Here is a 17970-nt window from a genome sequence, read left to right as displayed (position 1 = left end):
GAATTTTAAATTACGTCTTTATTTTCGAGAAAATTTAGTCCAAACATAAGGAATATTTTGTTGATGTTATGTTTGACCCTCAAAATCTCGAAAATAAAGAAGTTGTCTAAAAAATGTGCTACAATACGGATATAGTATAATCCTTTATCTTAAATTTCCTTCTTTATTTGTGTAAAAATACCTAGCCAGTTTTACATAAACCGTTAAATGCCGAACGCTTATTTTGCTACTTTTTCGGACTAGCATAGTGAAATGGACTTTTAAGTTGATTACCTAAAAATTCCTATCAAATGTAAATCGTTGTTTTTTTCTTACTCTTTAATTGTATTAAATATTTCTAGGTAACAGGTTGGGGATTTACAAAGTCTGGTTCAGATGTGGCTGATAAATTGAAGGAAATCGAGTTGCCATACAAAGATGACAATACTTGTCAATCTGAATTTGATGAAGAATGGGCAGCAAAATATTTTGCAGGAGATAAACTATGCGCAGGATATTTCAATCAATGTAGGTACTCTTATACTATATAATATAGATTTCCTTTCAAGACTGATTAATATTTTATTTATATTTTATTTTAGCCACAAGTGTTTGTAAAGGTGATAGTGGTGGAGCGCTGGCCTTCAAACATCCAACCTCGAAGCGATATTTTGTCCATGGTATTGTTAGTATTGGTCCTTCCTTCATAAACAACCAAATTACACATTGCGACATTCAGCAAAATGCTCTTTTTACCAAAGTAACCTTTTATTTTGAATGGCTTCAATCTCGAATTTCATTTCTAACCAAAGATAGCAGTTAGAGTTCTGTCTTTGCTTTATGTTCAGATAGAGTTTAAGAAAAAATATTCCATTTTTATAATTCCTTATTTTATTAAATTGTAATTGATTACTTAGTCAGTTTTTTTATTGTAATAATGTAGAGATTTTTAAAACAAAAAAATAGAGATACGGATCATAATCTAAAAATTTTACTTTGAATGTGGTAGACAATAACCAAATCGGTTTTATCAATATATTGTTCTTAGCGTTTTTAAAAGTCTTCGTTTTGTGAACATGCACAAGATCTCTACATTTGATCCATAGGCAACCAGAAATACAATCAATTTTGCAAGAAATTCTTTTTGTTGTCAAAATCCTAACCTCAGATTTTAATTCGTTAAAATTGATAACTTAAAAAAAAGGTATATTTGGTATTTTTTCATAAAATACCTTCAGTATAATGGCGCACGACCGAGAAATCTTAAGAGAAGTATGGGAAGGCAAATTGCCCGTATGTTTTAAGCTCAATCCCGACGAAGTTGTTGAATTACAACAGCCAGATCCTATTTACTTGATGGTACCCAGATTAAGTTATTTTCCTCTAGGTTTGTCGCCCGAACTACGTGCTTTAAGATACGACATCGTATTTGTCTTGTTTTAGTTATGGACAAAGTAAAAAAGCACTTTTTGAAATATATTACAAATGATAAACAAGACCAAGAAATGTGGCTCGAGTATAATGGACAACCAATGAAATGGCACTTTCCTATAGGAGTACTGTACGATATTCTAGTAGACACTGATAATGAAACGTTGCCTTGGATTGTGATAGTACACTATGACAAGTTTCCTGAAACTCAAGTGTACAGGTTTAGTAATAAGTACGTCAAATTAATATTATAGGTACAAACACTAGTTGCATACAATAATTTTAGGGAAATGGTTGAGTCCTATTTTATGGCATGCTTAAAGGAATCCGATGTATTAAAGCACAGAGGTCAAATTGTAACAAGCATGCAGAAAAGAGACCACAGTCAATTGTGGCTAGGCTTACAGAATGGCAAGTTTATTTTATAATATGATGACGAGATTATTTTTAGTAAAAAAATACTTTTTTTAGATAAATTTGATCAATTTTGGGCAGTTAACAGAAAGCTTATGGAACCATCTGGTGATAATGAATATTTCAAGTACATTCCATTTAGATGTTACATAGATGATAGTTATAAACAAAAACTTGTCAAGCCAGTTACAGATGAAGGTAAAAGAAAAACTTTACTAGATCTTCTTAAAGAGACATTTCCTGACAAGTCTTCAGGTAGGAATAAATATATTATATGTGTTTATGATTCATTTTTGCATGATAATATTTCAGTTAAGGTTAAAACCCATGGTATGATTCCTCCATTAGAGACACCGTTGCAATGGATGTCAGAACATTTAAGTTATCCAGACAACTTTTTGCATTTTTCTGTTATATAGGATTAATTTATTAATCTAAAATGTGAGTATATTCGCTGTATTCAGTATTTGAGATTTATGTTCATATTATATATGTACTGTATGATTTGGGACTTGATAGTTAAACAAATTTTTAAGTTCCTTCTTTGTCATTATCCAAAATTTGCTTCATGAAATTATATTTCGCCTTCAAAATATTATTTTACCTTAGTTTACTGTACCAATAGGTTATCTGAAATGTAACACATAATTAGAATTATTATCTATATTTTAGAATTGAATCCTAGTAACAGATAATAGATGATATTATTTATTTAAGAAAACTGTCTTGCACAATTGAATGTTTTTAGTATGTTCAAGTAATTTAAATATATCAAAGGAATTATCTTACATTTTTTTGTGCCTGTTTGGTACCTACCTATTATTTTATTATTAATTTTTGACCAGACTATGCATTATATAATTATATAAATTGTGATGAACACAGAAAATATCTAGGAAACCGTTTAAGTTTTTCCACTCTTAATAGGATTTCGTGAGTAGTGCCATCTATAGACCTTTAAACAAAATAGTTTTTTAAATAAGGCGGTTTTGGTGTGGCTCTTTAGGTTATTTTTTTCTTTAAGTTTGATATTATAGAGCTCTGGAGAGGTGGCTTTATTCTAGCGTAATTGAAATAAGTAATTTAAGCAATATATCATGTTTTGTCGTAAATTAAGAACAGTGGAGTTATTTTGCTCTAACAGAATTCTACATTTGTATATTCAAACCTTGACTGCTCCACACTAGAGGGCGACACTGACACAATTTCTAATGCAGTGGAGTAGTCAGTTAATTTTTTTTTAATCAATGATCGACCAAAATATTAAAATTAATTTCGATATTATACAGAAATAACGTGTAAACAACATGAATTAAGATTTCCAAGTAATTTTCCTATAACTTATTAATCAGAAATGTGAAATTAAATTAATGACGGATATACATATTTATTTATACGGAGAATTTCTTGGAAAACTGGTTCTTTGTTCATTTTGTAATCAATTTTTGTTGTTTTGAGATTTGGGGCAGCTGTAAACGAACCGCATATTGCATGTATTACATATTTTTATGACTCTTTATCTGTTATTACCTTTGTTTTGTAAATAGAAGAAATATTGAAAAGTATCAGAAAGGTCACCCATATGTTACTAATCTTCTTTGTTGTAAATTGCTACGTAGTCTCTCATATCTTATCAGGATTATTTAAAATTCCTATTAACTTTTTAGTCACGTAGTTCAATTTTCCATAGTAATATAAAACCAGTTCATTTTCTGACTCACGTACAAAAATAAAACTTCCAATAAGTTTTACAAAATATTTTTTATTATTTTTCAATATAAAACATTTCTGATATAAAATATTACATATCTATAAAATCTTTCTCATATCTTTACATAAGCATGAGCTGCTTATTTTTAATAAAATATTTACAAATCTTGTTAATTTCTTTCTTGTGAATTAGTGGATATATAATAAATTCTTTAAAATATTAAAAATACATCTAAATATAGCTCATTTTTTCCTAAAAATATAGTTTGTATAATTGTGTCTTTTCAGAGTCAAAACTAAAAAGGTATTTCCATTTTAAACTAAATCACATTTACAATAATTGCTAATATTCTTTTTTAAAATATTGAAAGTTGTAGTGTATATAAATATAAATATTTGTTAAGTTGGCAGTTCATACAACCAAGTTTTATGGCAATTGTTTCAACATTTTAAGAGGTGAAATTATTTCAGAATTTGTTGATTATACTTTGTATATTAAATAAAATATAAAATCTGAAGTATTTCGACCTCATCTTATAAGTGATATGTACTAACGTTATTAAGTAAGTAATATAAAAATATTGCATAACATCAGGTATTAATAAACATTACATAGCTGCCTAACAGTAAATATTTTTTTTGGCACATAGTTTCTTAAAGTTATAAAGGCACATCATTGTAAATACATTGCTAAAAACTACTGAGCAATTATTGGTATTTTGTATCTTGTAACGAGCGATATCGCTACAAGTTGTGGCATTATTTTAGCACCTGAATCAAAGGCAACTACATAATTCATCTACAAACTAAGATTGGTGTTTGGTCAGCCAAACGACATTTTCTCTACCTCACTGCATGAGTCTGTTTCAACGTTTCACTCGCACTACTCGAATCGTCCTCATTTTTGATCCATCGCTGACTGGGAGAGTTGTACTTTGGTAACGCCCTGGAATGGCAATCTATGGCGCTGAGTTTGAAGTCCAAGCTGTAGGCGGGCTGTAACTTGTGGGGTTCCTCATATGGGCAATACGGTGGACTAAGCTCTGGATGATAGTCTGGATAGTAAGGGGGATACGGATAAAAAGCCGTTTTCGGCTGAAGCTCGTGAAGTGTGTAGGCGGGATGGTATTCCGGAGACTTGACGTCGCAATACAAATTGTTGTTATTGTTGATGTAAAACAACTCGGGAGAGCACGTTAAGGGTGGCTGGCAGCAGTATAATGAGTGCGGGGACGCCGGAGACATCTTAGGAGGACTAGTCCGGTCCTTGAGGTCATCCAAGTAGGGTTTGAACAATTTGACGGGCTTGGTGTTGACGTCCTCCTCCGCCCTCCTCTTAAGGGAGAGGTCCCAAGGCGCGGGGGCCCTTTTGAGCGACAGGTCCATAGGCGCCGTGGCCTCGGGCAGAGGCGCGGACGGCGGTTTCGCGCGCCAGCTCGTAGGGGGCTCTAGCGCCGGAACGCGCGGCGGCTCGGCAGCCGCGCTGGCGCTGCTCTCGTCGTCCCGCTGTCTGTGCCCGTTCAAGGCCACCTCGCTTTTCGCCTGCGGCGGCTGCTGCTGCTTTCCGCCGCCCACCCCGCTCCTCAAGGTGTTCTCCACCTGCAGCCATTTCTGGATCTGCCTGCGATGGATGCCGTACTTGCGGGCGGTGGCCCTCTGGTTGCCCTTGCAGTCGGCGTCGTTGCGATAGGAATCGAGCACTTGCAACTTGAACTGCGGAGAAAAGATTCGGCGCGACCCGACGCCCGTCTTGCCTTCAGGCCTGCACTGTGCCGGAGCTCCGCCGCGTCTTATCACGGAATTCAGTCCGTGCGCCATCGAGACACTGTTTGGGGGCGCGAGCACGATAATTTAACCAAAATAAAGCACTAAAAACGAACAAAAATGCGAGAGAAGCGAGCGCAGTTCACTTACTTTGCCACCATTTTCGATCGCGACGTTCGGAGAATTCCCCCACTCGGCCTGACTAAACTGTAAAAGTCGAAATCAATGCGGGAAGTGCCGTCGTTCGTCCCCTCTCTGTCTGGTGCTGGCAGACACTGCGGCGACCCGAGCTCGGCGCCTCTCGCTTCTCGCTTATCGCGTTGGGTGGTACGACATCCGTTTGGAAAACAAGTTTGCCCGCACAGTTGCCACCTCCTCGACCCCTTCGCCTACTTTCCAATTTCCCACTTTTCACACCCGATTTTCCCAAACAACTCCCCTAAATCGACTCTACAACTACCCTATTAGCTAATTTAACGAATTTCACAAACAGAAACCGTTTAAAACCAGTCTGATAGAGCATGGAATGCGCGGTATCGGCAACGGCGCCGCGGTCACGCCAGACAGGCTGTCGCCAGGCGAGCTAGGCCAGACACAGCGTCGTCTTGGTTTGCTTTTCTTTTCTTTCATTCATCGGGATGGTAACATTTGGGCTTTTTCTAACGTTCTCCGTCTTCGTCTGGCTTTAGGCGAGAGGCCGTTCCGACCCAAGAATGGGGCTTTAAAAAGTTTTACGATCGGATTTCGGCGAAACTAATGAACGGAGGGTCACTCGGTTTGAGGTGGAGGTCGAAAAGACGCCGCTCGGTCTGATTTAAGGCCTTATAGGGTGTTTTTGAATTTCTAGGAACAATCATAAAAAGAATACCCATGGTTTTCACGGTCCCTAACTTCAAACTCTCACACGTTTTGTGGTCTGAGGGAAAAATGGCTCTTATATCCAAAAAAAATCCTTATAGGTATAGACATTTTTTACAATTCATGGCTCTTATGTTATGTTCAATTTTCTCTCTTATGTTTTTTTAATTTTTATTTATTTAATCTTTTTTACCGTTTTTACTAATTTTAGAAATCCCACATTTTTTCGCCACTTTTGTATTTTTAACTATTTTGAAGAGTAATAACTTTTCGTCCGTACTTGTATGTCACTGAAAAAATATATATTTTCGGCGTAAAAAAGGTATCTTGGTAAGAATCGGTACGAGTAATGGTTCTCAAGATATTTGAAATAGTAATACTCAATACATGTGTCATCATTGACTAAAATAGTTAGATTCAAATCATAAATTTGAAATGTTTTTATGCAAAAGGTTCAACAGAAACTGTTTTAATGCAATATTTTCAAAAAAAAAATGAAACTTTAGACATTTAGAAAAATAAAGAGTTTCAAAATGTATTATTTCAGTCAAATAACTACCTATATGTTAACATGCTTATTTTTTGTCAATAATAACATGTATTAACTGTTTCCATTCCAAATATCTTGAGAACGGTTAGTCATAACGATTTTTACCAAGAGACTTACATAAAAATGACGGAAATTTATTTTATACTAGCGTGTACCAGCGACTTCGTTCGCGTCGAATTAATCATTTGTAATGGTGATGCCAAAAATAAGCTTTTTACGTCAAACAGTTTAAGCAGAATCGTGGTTAAGAAATTACCCAACTTTTTGGAACACCCTGTATGATTTTTTAAAAAATTTCAAAATATGTAAAAAAACCAAACAGATTATGCTTGTCCAAGCGTTTTCCCGAAGACTAACCGTTTTTTAAATAACAAATATTGTAATATTGAGGGGCGTTTTCTCCCTCTTGGAATTTGAAATTCGAGAAACCCCTCCTTATCGAACCTCTACACTCCACAGTCAATCCGTTTGCCAAAAATCAGCTTTAAACGTCAAGCAGTTTAAGCAGAATCGTGATTACTCAATGGTCATATTTTATGAAACACCCTGTATAAATTTATAAAAAAATCTTAAGATATGTAAAACAACAAAATAAAGTATACGTGTTTAAGAGTTGTTCCGAAAAACTCACCGGTTTTTAAATAAAAAATATTTTAATATTTGAGGGATAGTTTCACCCCCTTAGAATTCGAGTTTCGAAAAATCCCTTCTTATCGAACCTCTACACCCTAAAGCCAATCTGCTTTCCAAAAATCAGCTTTTTACGTTAAGCGCTTTAAGCAGGATCGTGATTAATCAATGACCAGATTTTTCGAAACACCCTGTATACATTTATAAAAAAAATCTTAAAATATGTAAAAAAACAAAATAAAATATACGTGTTTAAGCGTTTTTCGGAAACTTGACCATTTTTTAAATAAAAATATTGTAATATTTTTGGGGTGGTTTCACCCCTTGGAACTGGAATTTCGAAAATTCATTCTTATCGAACCTCTACACCCTAGAATCAACCTGCATGCCAAAATTAAGGATTTTATATATTAGTATAGATGCTATTTACTCAGTAGTTTTATACAGTTACGGCCAAAAAGTTATTAGTCTTCAAAGTTATTAGTTTTTTTATTGTGCCGAAACTGTGATACTGTTGTAATGGATTTTTAAATTCCTACTAGCTACTAGTAAATTTAAGTATACAGGGTCGGTCATAAAGTTGTGTCACATTAAACTTTATTTTTTTATGTGAAACCCCCCGTATATTATTGCATATTTCAATTCTTCGCAGTAAACGCAAATTCTGTAATTTCCAGACTTAATATACTCTCATTTTATACATCTATAAATGCTAACTTCAGAACTAATGTCAACTATTATTAAGTATCACAGTTTCGGCAAAATGACATAGTTAAATGAAACTGAACACATCGAAATTAATTAAATCAAATTGTTTAAGTGATATTTTCAAAAGTCAATAACTCGGAAACAGTTGGTTTGAGGTACATTGTGTGTATTTCGATTTTGCTTAGAATTGAAGGAAGAACGGAAATCTGCAATAATATACAGGGGTTCCATTTAAAAAATGAAACTTTGATGTGCCGCGACTTTATGACCGACCCTGTATACTTAGATTTATTACTCGCTAATAGATATTTAAAATTCCTGTGTAACTTTTGTATTTAATTTTTGCGGTACCTCCTGTATTTTACCTAATAATCGACCGTTTCCATACATAAAAGCGACCCTGTATATAAAAACCAATTATTGTTATGTTTTAACAGCCTGCAGGATTACGGGACGTCATTGCAGCCATCTTTATTCACATTATTATTTGTATTAAAATGACCGTCTGTCCGTCTGTATTATACAGGGTTGTTCACCACATACGACGATTACATTTTTACAAATTGTAAGTTTTGGGTTCGTTGAAGGACTATTAGAGGTACAATTTAAAAATAATTTTACAAAGTACAGAGTGTCCCAAATAAGTAAAAAATATTATAGTTTTATTTTTTTAAATTGAACACCCTGTATATTATTCTATTTTTAGATTCTACGATTGAAATAAAGGTAAATTTCATTAAGGTTTATCACACTAAAACCTTACCGTTTTTGAAATATTTTTAATTTTATGAAATTGCAGTAAAAAATTTAAGGCTTCATTTCTCCAAGGGTATTAAAGGTTTTAATACTAAATATTTACTCAAGATTATTTATTGATCAGATATTGTGTTGCAATCATAAAAATTATACTACCTTATACAGAGAGTCCAAAAATTTATATTAAATAATTACTAGCTTTAAACGACAATAACTTGTTTAATTTAAATGGAACACCCTGTATATTTTAGGAGAATCAGGTGCACAATTTAATTGTCTATCAAATTGTATTATACCATTTTTTACCTATCTCTTCAAGTTTTCGTAGAAAATGCATTTTCTTATAATTTAGACCTCATTTATCACTATACCCATTTACCCAGATTTTTTTAAAGCAACATATGTACAAAATGTACAGGTGGTAAAAATAATAATATTACAAGCTTATTTGATTACAAAAAGAAAAGTATTAAATCTTTGTAAAAGAGTATACCAATTATTACTAATGATTAATATACCACCATTATATTTCCACCCAAAAATTAGTTAATTACATACTTAATTGTTTTAATTAATAAATTATTCTAAATAAATACGGATTTGATTCAGAAATCAACACAGTAATAAGTTATGAAAATGAACATCTCTGTTGTTATAAATAAGCATTTGTCAAAGAATTAAATAAAATTTATGAGGTGTTACTTTTTACCACACTGTCTAAAACACATACAAAATTAATTTTTTTAGTATTTGGAGCAAGTTATTAGTAATCAACGTAAACGGTCAATTAGTGTAGTTTGAAAACTGGGATCATATTAATTGGTCCTCTTTAAAGACTATATCGACAATATTACTATCTGTAATATTGTTTTTGAAATTTTGAAAATTAGGTCTAAATTATAAGAAAATGCATTTTCTACAAAAACTTGAAGAGATAGTTAAAAGATGGTATAGTAGAATTTGATAGACAATTAAGTTGTGCATCTGGTTATCGTAGAATTTTTTTTTAGAATTTAGAATGAGTGGGAGGGGGGTTAATCACTTCGACCTTACAGATCCATTGTGTCCCCCTTTCTTGAATCATAACTCATCATACAGTCCCAGGGCTTTGACAAAAGCCAGTATCTGGGACGGTTTTATAGAGGGTAGTTCTCCATCTCCAATATCAGTCGTACCAAAATTCATGGCACGAATGGTTGTCGTCTCGGCGCACTCAGTGATGAGGTGTACTGGTGTTTCACCATCTTCCCCACAGAATCTGCATTCGCCGTTTCTTCTTAGTTTCAATCTACTGAGGTGTTCATTGATGAGACAGTGTCCTGTTAAAACCCCGTGACAATCCGAAGATTGTTCTTACTCAGACCCAGGAAGATCTGTGATTTTTTCTTGATCATAAGCCCTCAGAAACTTCTTCGAGTGTCTTAGACCATTGCAAGATTTCCATTCCAGGTTGCGGATGGAATCTTCCAAGTTCTTGAGTTCCGCCTTGAGTTGGGTACCACTTGGAAAGCAGAACGGTTCTGGTCCAGTTAGTGGAGTGTTCGCTCCTTTCCTAGCTAGATTATTTGCTTTTTCATTGCCTTCTATCCCTTGGTGAGCAGGCACCCAGTGTAGGAGGACTTTGTTTTCTTTTGCCTAATTTATTCAGCTTCTCTATGCATTCTTTGACCAATTTCGAATTGATTGATACTGAGTTGATCGCCTTTAACGCTGCTTGACTATCAGACAAGATATCTGGTTATCGTAACTTTAGTAAATATTTAGTATTAAAAACTTCGATACCCTTCGAGAAATGAAGCCTTAAAATTTTTACTGCAATTTCATAAAATTGAAAATATTTCAAAAATAGTAGGGTTTAAGTGTGATAAACCTTAATGAAATTTACCTTTATTTCAATCGTAGAATCTAAAAATAGAATAATATACAGGGTGTTCCATTTAAAAAAATACAACTATAATATTTTTTACTTATTTGGGACACTCTGTATCTTGTAAAATTATTTTTAAATTGTAGCTCTTAATAGTCCTTCAACGAAGCCAAAACTTACAATTTGTAAGAATCTATATAATCGTTTGGCTACAATATTCCGTGTCGTATGTGATGAACAACCCTGTATAGTAATTTTGTATAGTCTTATAGTATCTAATTAAAGAATAATTTTTAACACGGCTTTCAACTTTTACCCCATCGCGCGTAAAGAAGTTTTACTTCAAAAACTACTGCATACCCTTTCGTGTTATTCAAATTTATTTCTTTTTATAGATAAATACAACCCTTTGTGATAGGTGGAAGGTTCGTTTAGAGTTTATTTTATATCAGAATATGACTCCACTTTAAGACCATGCAGTAAGTACCTAACAACAGTTTTAGGCACTGTTCCAAGGGTATTAATATCTGTGCGATTCTTTTTTCTGTTTGACATATAGTACTGCGCGTATACGTAACAGGCTTAAAGGTCTCATAGACGATACAATATGCCGTACAGCAATTTGTACGAACAGTTTGCCTTCGAGATTGATTTGCGCAATTTGATACTGAACAAAATGACGTCTTCGAAGCTTTAAAATTCCAAATACTTACTTCGGAAGATTTTTGAAAAAAACAATATTCTTTGATGCATTTTATATTTTTGTGACTTTGAGAAGATTGTTATTTTTTTTGTTCTACAAGATTGTATTACCAGATTTTCAAACCCACGTTTTTTTTAGTTGCCATTATCAATTTTTTTTAAAATCCGACCCTTTTTTAAATCGACCTATTACCGATCCGTTATTACGGCACCCGTATATATGAATCCTCGATCTATACAGGGTGTCCCAGAAATAAGTGCAAGTATTTTAACTGGTAGTATATTTTAACCCCAGAAACACGCCTATGAGGCTTTTTTCGCAAAAAAATTTGAAAATTCGAAATATTTTTGAATTTTTTTTTTTAGTTTTTAGTTAAAAACATAATTTCTTGATAATATAGCAACATAGATATTAGATTAAATTTACAAGAAAGAAAATCCAGAAAAGATCCAGTGGTTCTCAAAATTTTAGCAAAAATCTTTTTTTCAAAGTAAAATAACTCCGTTATTTTGGACTTATTTGAAAACGATAAAGAGAAAATATGTTTCTTTTATCAAGATCTACCACCCCTTAAAATACCTGCACTTATTTTCTGGGACACCCTGTATACAGGGTGAATCAACGATTAAGTTTATTATTTCGTTTTGTGAAAACTATGAAAACTAATTGAATAGGAAAATTTTTGGGAATGTTATATTAGGATACAAAATTTAGATTTTAACCTTAACGGTACTTCAGCATTAAGATCTTAAAAAGTTGTAATCATTAAGTGATTATAAGTACCATGTTTTTTATTAGTTTTGTTATCAACGATTAAGTTTATTATTTCGTTTTGTGAAACTATGAAAACTAATTGAATAGGAAAATTTTTGAGAATGCTATATTAGGATACAAAATCTAAAATTATTTAGTATACAGAGAGCTTCAAAAATGTGTGGCGGAAATAAAATATGCATTTTTAAGGGTTATAATACACCAATTTTATTTTTATTTTTAGATTCTGCGTAGAATTCTTCGGGATTATGTTTAAATCTTGTTTGAAACGATTGTTTTAAACTAAAAGTAAATAGATTTTTGGAGATTTTAACCTTAACGGTACTCCAACAATTAAGATCTCAAAAAAGTTGTAATCATTAAGTGATTATAAGTACCATGTTTTTTATTAGTTTTGTTATCAGAGCTAAGTATTTTTTACTATTATCATGAGTTGAACGATTTTTTTTCTAAGCAATACATATAAGATTGAAGTGTTTACTTTGTTTTTTATGCCTTTTATATTAGAGTTAAAAGTTAAAAGAAAGGGGTTTCTTTATTTTTTATTTAAAAAAATACCTACAAACCAAGCATATGTTTAAACAAATATTTAAAACTCAAGTATAAAACAAGTAATGGTGTTTTAAACCTGTTTAAAACATTTAAAAATGTCAAACATAGCAACTAACAGCCCAAAAAAAATTGAAAATGACTTTATGAAATTCTACTAATTTAAAATTAAAAAATCTCAATAATTCTTTTGAATGGCACTCTCCTGTTGATTTTCGTTATATGTATATACAGGGTGTCCCAGAAATAAGTGCAAGTATTTTAAGGGCTGGTAGATCTCCAGAAAAGAAACATATTTTCTCTTTGTCGTTTTTCAAATAAGTCCAAAATAACGGAGTTATTTTACTTCGAAAATTTCAAAAAAAAAATTATTTTTTGATAAAATTTTGAGAACCACTGGATCTTTTCTGGTTTTTTTTTCTTGTAACTTTAATCTAATACCTATGTTGCCGTATTATCAAGAAATTATGTTTTTTAACTAAAAATTAAAAAAAATTCCAAAAAAATGTTTCAAAAAATTTCGAATTTTTAAAAAACATTTTTCGCGAAAAAACCCTCATAGGCGTGTTTCTGGGGTTGAACTATACTGCCAGTTAAAATATTTGCACTTATTTCTGGGACAAATCCTACAATTTTTATTAATTTATTAGGTACCTATATACTATTTTCCTACGTGTTTTTAATAAGATTGACTAATAAGCTCGTGGTCTTATTCAGTTAGAAATGCAACTCGCCCCCAGTCATAATTTTAGTGCACGCCACTGAAAACAAAAAGAAACGAAATGAAATAGTTGCTTTTAAATACTTTTAAATCTAGGTACCATATTTTTTCAAATAATTAGATATAGTAATAGTTATAAGCGATGGTAATAAGCAATTATCTTTAAAATTATGGAGTATTCTTTCTTTTTGCTTCTCTGCGACCAATAAACTTGCAGATATACCTATAAGACTTAGGAATTATAAGTAAAAAAGCATATTATTATCGAATACTAATATGTTTTATAGGTATTCTTATAAGTTTCTAACACCTCGGTATTTTCATCAAAGATCTCAGAGCGGTAGAATTAAGAACAATTTCAGTCAAACAGAGACAGGCGTATATCAGGTCAGATTTCCAAGCAGGTAGAAATTCTCAGCGCCATAGCAAAGATTAAGAAAAGCGTATTTGACCGATTCCTTCGTGGCATATCAATGTGATGCCGTCCTACGCTCTACCAGCGAGTATGCTACCTGTTCTTAATTTTACATATCTGGTTAATTTAGTGTAACTGTAATTCAGAAATATTTTATAGAAAATTATTTGATATAAATTTAACAGGTTTTTTCGCATTAGTCTACTTTTATTTAATTCGTTATAAAATTATAACACATTCATCTGTAACTTTGGCACGAAGACAACTGCCTATGACGAGGCACATATATTTAAATATTTTCATGTGAACTGTTGCTAAGTCAACGGAAACCTATTTTTGTTCTCTCTTATACGTAAGCAAAATATTACGTATATATTTTCACTAATGTGACACATATCGTCTCTTGTCCAATTAGGAAATGGGCCATTTTAAGAAAAGGTTTTCTGTATGGCTTGAAAAATAATTTTTTGAAAATTAATCCCTTTGCGTCTGGTAATATATGCAACTAAAAATACTGAGACGGTGTTTTACTGGTTGTATATGCATATTAGTTAGCGAGGCCATCTAGTGCACAATAGCTGTATCATCTTTTGAATTCACAAGTTAGTATTCTGCACTTTGCAAAGGCTGCGTAAAAAATTTATATGGAAAACTTTTCTTCTTTTTATTATTTTGGCCAAGTGTCTTTGGACAGCCAAGTTCTGGCAACTGAAACCCTTAAAATAAAAAAGAAGAAAAGTAAAAATGTACAACATAACCCCTGAATTTTTACATAAATAATGTTTTGTCAAGGCATTTAAACACGTGTAAATTAATAAAATTCTATCAATTGCAAAGCTTTTTATACAATTTTAACAATGGAAAGTGAATTAGCACGAAAGAAGAAACAGAAAAAGCAACTGAAGCTCCTTAAGAAAAATAAGCTTCAGAGCCCTCAACATGAAGAACCAGAATCGCCAGCTCAAAGTTTTATTAAATCCGGTAAAAATGTTTTGAAACGGACAATTATTCCAGAAGACGGACCTCCAAAAAGTATATTTATTCATTTAGTAACATGAATGACTTTATGAACACAATTTATATTAATTTTAGAAAAGAAAAAGAAGAATAAAAATAAAGTTAGTTTATTAGATTCTGACCTAGGCGACAGCATAGAAACTTTAAACGACACCCCAAAAGTAAAAAAAGGTAATAATTACGTACTTTAATTGAAATTATTGTTTTTTTTTCACAAATCATGATGAATAATAAGGCGAATATGATGCTTCCTTGGATTTTTGATTGAAAATCTTTAAGTTGAGGCAAGGAATTCAAGAATGATTCTGATATTACTTAGATATGATAGTCACTTTAATATTATTAATTATAATGTTAATAATATGTGATGTGTTATTTTCAGGTAAAAAGGTAAAGAAGAATAAAGATAAAACAGGCCCAAGTGATACAGAAAACAATGATTCAGGAGAAGACATTAATGTATCTACAGATACGTTGAATGAACAATCACAAGACAAAGTACAAGGTATAAATTTATTCAGTTTTTTTGTCTGTATATTCATAATAAAAGTTATTTAACAGGACCCAACAAAACCTTAGGCATTTTAAGTAATTGCACTTTCGACTCACTTAAAGATATAGTATGTGAAAACACATTAAAAGCCGTAGCAGACATGGGATTTAGTAATTTAACTGGAATTCAAGTCAAAAGTATACCTCACTTACTCGAAGGAAAAGATTTAGTTGGCTCAGCTAAAACTGGTTCAGGAAAAACTCTAGCCTTTCTTATACCTGCTATAGAATTAATATACAAATTAAAATACATGCCCAGAAATGGTAAGTCTAAATATTTTCTGTAAGTCTAGAGATTTAAGTAAATTTTTTTAGGAACTGGAGTTATTATAATATCACCCACTAGAGAATTATCAATGCAAACGTTTGGAGTTTTGAAGGAATTAATGAAGTATCATTACCACACTTACGGGTTGGTTATGGGTGGTGCTAGTAGAAATACGGAAGCAGAGAAATTATCAAAAGGCATAAATATTCTAGTTGCTACTCCAGGAAGGTAAGTTATATTAAAGTAATATTGCCTCTTTTATAAACAAAATAAATATATTTTAGATTACTAGATCACCTACAAAATACTCCAGATTTCCTGTACAAAAATTTGCAATGCTTAATCATTGACGAAGCAGACAGAATACTGGATATAGGGTTTGAAGAGGATTTAAAGCAAATCATCAAAATTTTGCCTAGTAAGTAAAAACCCAAGATTATTTCAAATAACTTTCTTATTTTTGTGTGTTTTTAGAAAAACGACAAACCATGTTATTCAGTGCAACCCAAAGTGACAAAACCGAAGCTCTTACAAAATTGGCCTTAAAAAAGGAACCTATTTATGTTGGAGTAGATGATACTAAGCTAGAAGCAACAGTATCAGGTATGACTACATCATATTTTTACTTATATCTTCAATTTCTAATTTATTTGTTTAGGTTTGGAACAGGGTTACATTGTATGCCCTTCCGAAAAACGTCTACTTGTACTGTTTACCTTTCTCAAAAAAAACAGTAAGAAGAAGATTATGGTTTTCTTCAGTTCGTGCATGTCAGTCAAATATCACCATGAACTATTCAACTATGTTGATATACCAGTCAAGTGCATTCATGTAAGATTTTTTACATATTATTTTCTTTTTATTTATCAGGATCAGGAGATTTTGTTAGTGTATACAGATACAGGGTCAGTAATTATATTCTCTTTAATCTTGAAATTCAGGGTAGACAGAAACAAAGTAAAAGAACAGAAACGTTCTTTGAGTTTTGTAATGCAACGTCTGGAACTTTGCTCTGTACCGATGTTGCTGCTAGAGGTTTGGATATACCAGATGTCGACTGGATTGTGCAGTACGATCCTCCAGATGATCCCAAGGAGTATATTCATAGAGTGGGAAGAACTGCTAGAGGAGAAGGTAAAATGTTTTAAAAGTAAAATGATATCTTTGTGGCTTTTAAGTTTCAGTATAATTTAATCTTTATAACATCAACTGTCGTTTTTACTGAAAATTTTAAAATATTCATTATCTTTACAATATATATATAGTATATCCAACAAGAGAGTTTAATATGTCATTGGGAGTTGTCTGTCATTTTTATTCAAAGTTTTCATTTTAGGGAGTAGCGGACATGCATTGCTTATTTTAAGACCTGAAGAATTGGGCTTTTTAAGGTATCTGAAACAAGCTAAGGTCACTCTGAATGAATTTGTCTTCAGCTGGAATAAAATTGCAGATATTCAACTGCAGGTAGAGTAACTATTTTGAATATCTTAATTACTTTATTAATATATATGTTTTTGGTGTTTCAGCTGGAGAATCTTATTAGTAAAAACTACTTTTTAAATCTCTCAGCAAAAGAAGGTTTTAAATCTTATGTAAGAGCTTATCATTCCCATCATTTGAAAACCATATTCGATATAAGTACTTTAGATGTGGCAAAAGTAGCAGTGTCTTTTGGATTTAAAACACCTCCAGCTGTAGATCTAAGTTTTTCTGCAGGTAAATTTATAGTGTTTTAGGCTAACGTGTATATTATTATGTCTAATTATTTTTTATTTAGGCAAAAGACCTGAGAAAAGGAAAGGCGGTGGTGGTTTTGGATTTTACAAAAACATGAACTCCATGTCTGAGAAAGAAGCGAGAAAAAATGTGATTTACAGACAGCCCAAAAAGAAAAATGGGCCGTTTGATAAAAAATTTACTAGATAGTTTTTTTTATATTATCCACATGTTAAATAAATAAGTTATAAAATATTTATATCATAATTCTAATAACATTTTATTATATTTTATTATACCTAAAATCTACGGCCGTTTAACACATCAAATGAAAACGGCCTATTCATTATTCATTCCATTTTTCATATTCTCTTTTTAAACTCTTCACCATTAAAATACGTAAAATAACTACATCTATAAAAGCCCAACCCTGCAATAATTTTATCATAACCATAGAGCTTAGATAAGAAAAAGTAATACCATAGATCAATTTCAATCTCATATATGATTTTAATGATGAATATAGATTAATGGATTTATTTTAAGGCCTCAGCTGCTAGGATTATCCGGAAATGATTGGATATT

At 32.0% G+C, this 17970-nt stretch overlaps 3 protein-coding genes across 3 annotated transcripts in view; all 3 read left to right on the top strand.

Moving 5' to 3' along the window:
• The window catches only part of LOC115876215 (modular serine protease-like), a 49607-nt gene extending 48716 nt beyond the window's left edge, over positions 1–891 (top strand). Inside the window, exons 21-22 of the mRNA XM_030891914.1 lie at positions 342–507; positions 582–891. Coding sequence (XP_030747774.1) covers positions 342–507; positions 582–802 — 387 coding nt within the window. The 3' untranslated portion in view covers positions 803–891. The remainder of the gene's footprint in view (positions 1–341; positions 508–581) is intronic.
• Positions 883–2614, top strand: LOC115876194 (autophagy protein 5). The gene is made up of 5 exons (XM_030891893.1): positions 883–1366; positions 1423–1642; positions 1697–1821; positions 1882–2079; positions 2137–2614. Exons 1-5 carry the CDS (start codon positions 1222–1224, stop codon positions 2241–2243), a joined length of 795 nt encoding a protein of 264 aa, XP_030747753.1. The 5' UTR covers positions 883–1221; the 3' UTR covers positions 2244–2614.
• An 11958-nt stretch (positions 2615–14572) lies between these two features.
• Positions 14573–17640, top strand: LOC115876173 (ATP-dependent RNA helicase HAS1-like). The gene is made up of 12 exons (XM_030891862.1): positions 14573–14861; positions 14922–15017; positions 15229–15351; positions 15408–15662; positions 15714–15894; positions 15951–16084; positions 16141–16269; positions 16325–16497; positions 16608–16800; positions 17003–17133; positions 17196–17385; positions 17447–17640. Exons 1-12 carry the CDS (start codon positions 14687–14689, stop codon positions 17593–17595), a joined length of 1929 nt encoding a protein of 642 aa, XP_030747722.1. The 5' UTR covers positions 14573–14686; the 3' UTR covers positions 17596–17640.
• The last annotated feature ends 330 nt before the right edge of the window (positions 17641–17970 follow it).

This window comes from Sitophilus oryzae, unplaced genomic scaffold, assembly GCF_002938485.1.
Source record: "Sitophilus oryzae breed Bouriz unplaced genomic scaffold, Soryzae_2.0 scaffold_1420_pilon_pilon, whole genome shotgun sequence".
Lineage (NCBI taxonomy): Eukaryota > Metazoa > Arthropoda > Insecta > Coleoptera > Curculionidae > Sitophilus > Sitophilus oryzae.
This window is presented reverse-complemented; position numbering and strand designations above follow the sequence as displayed.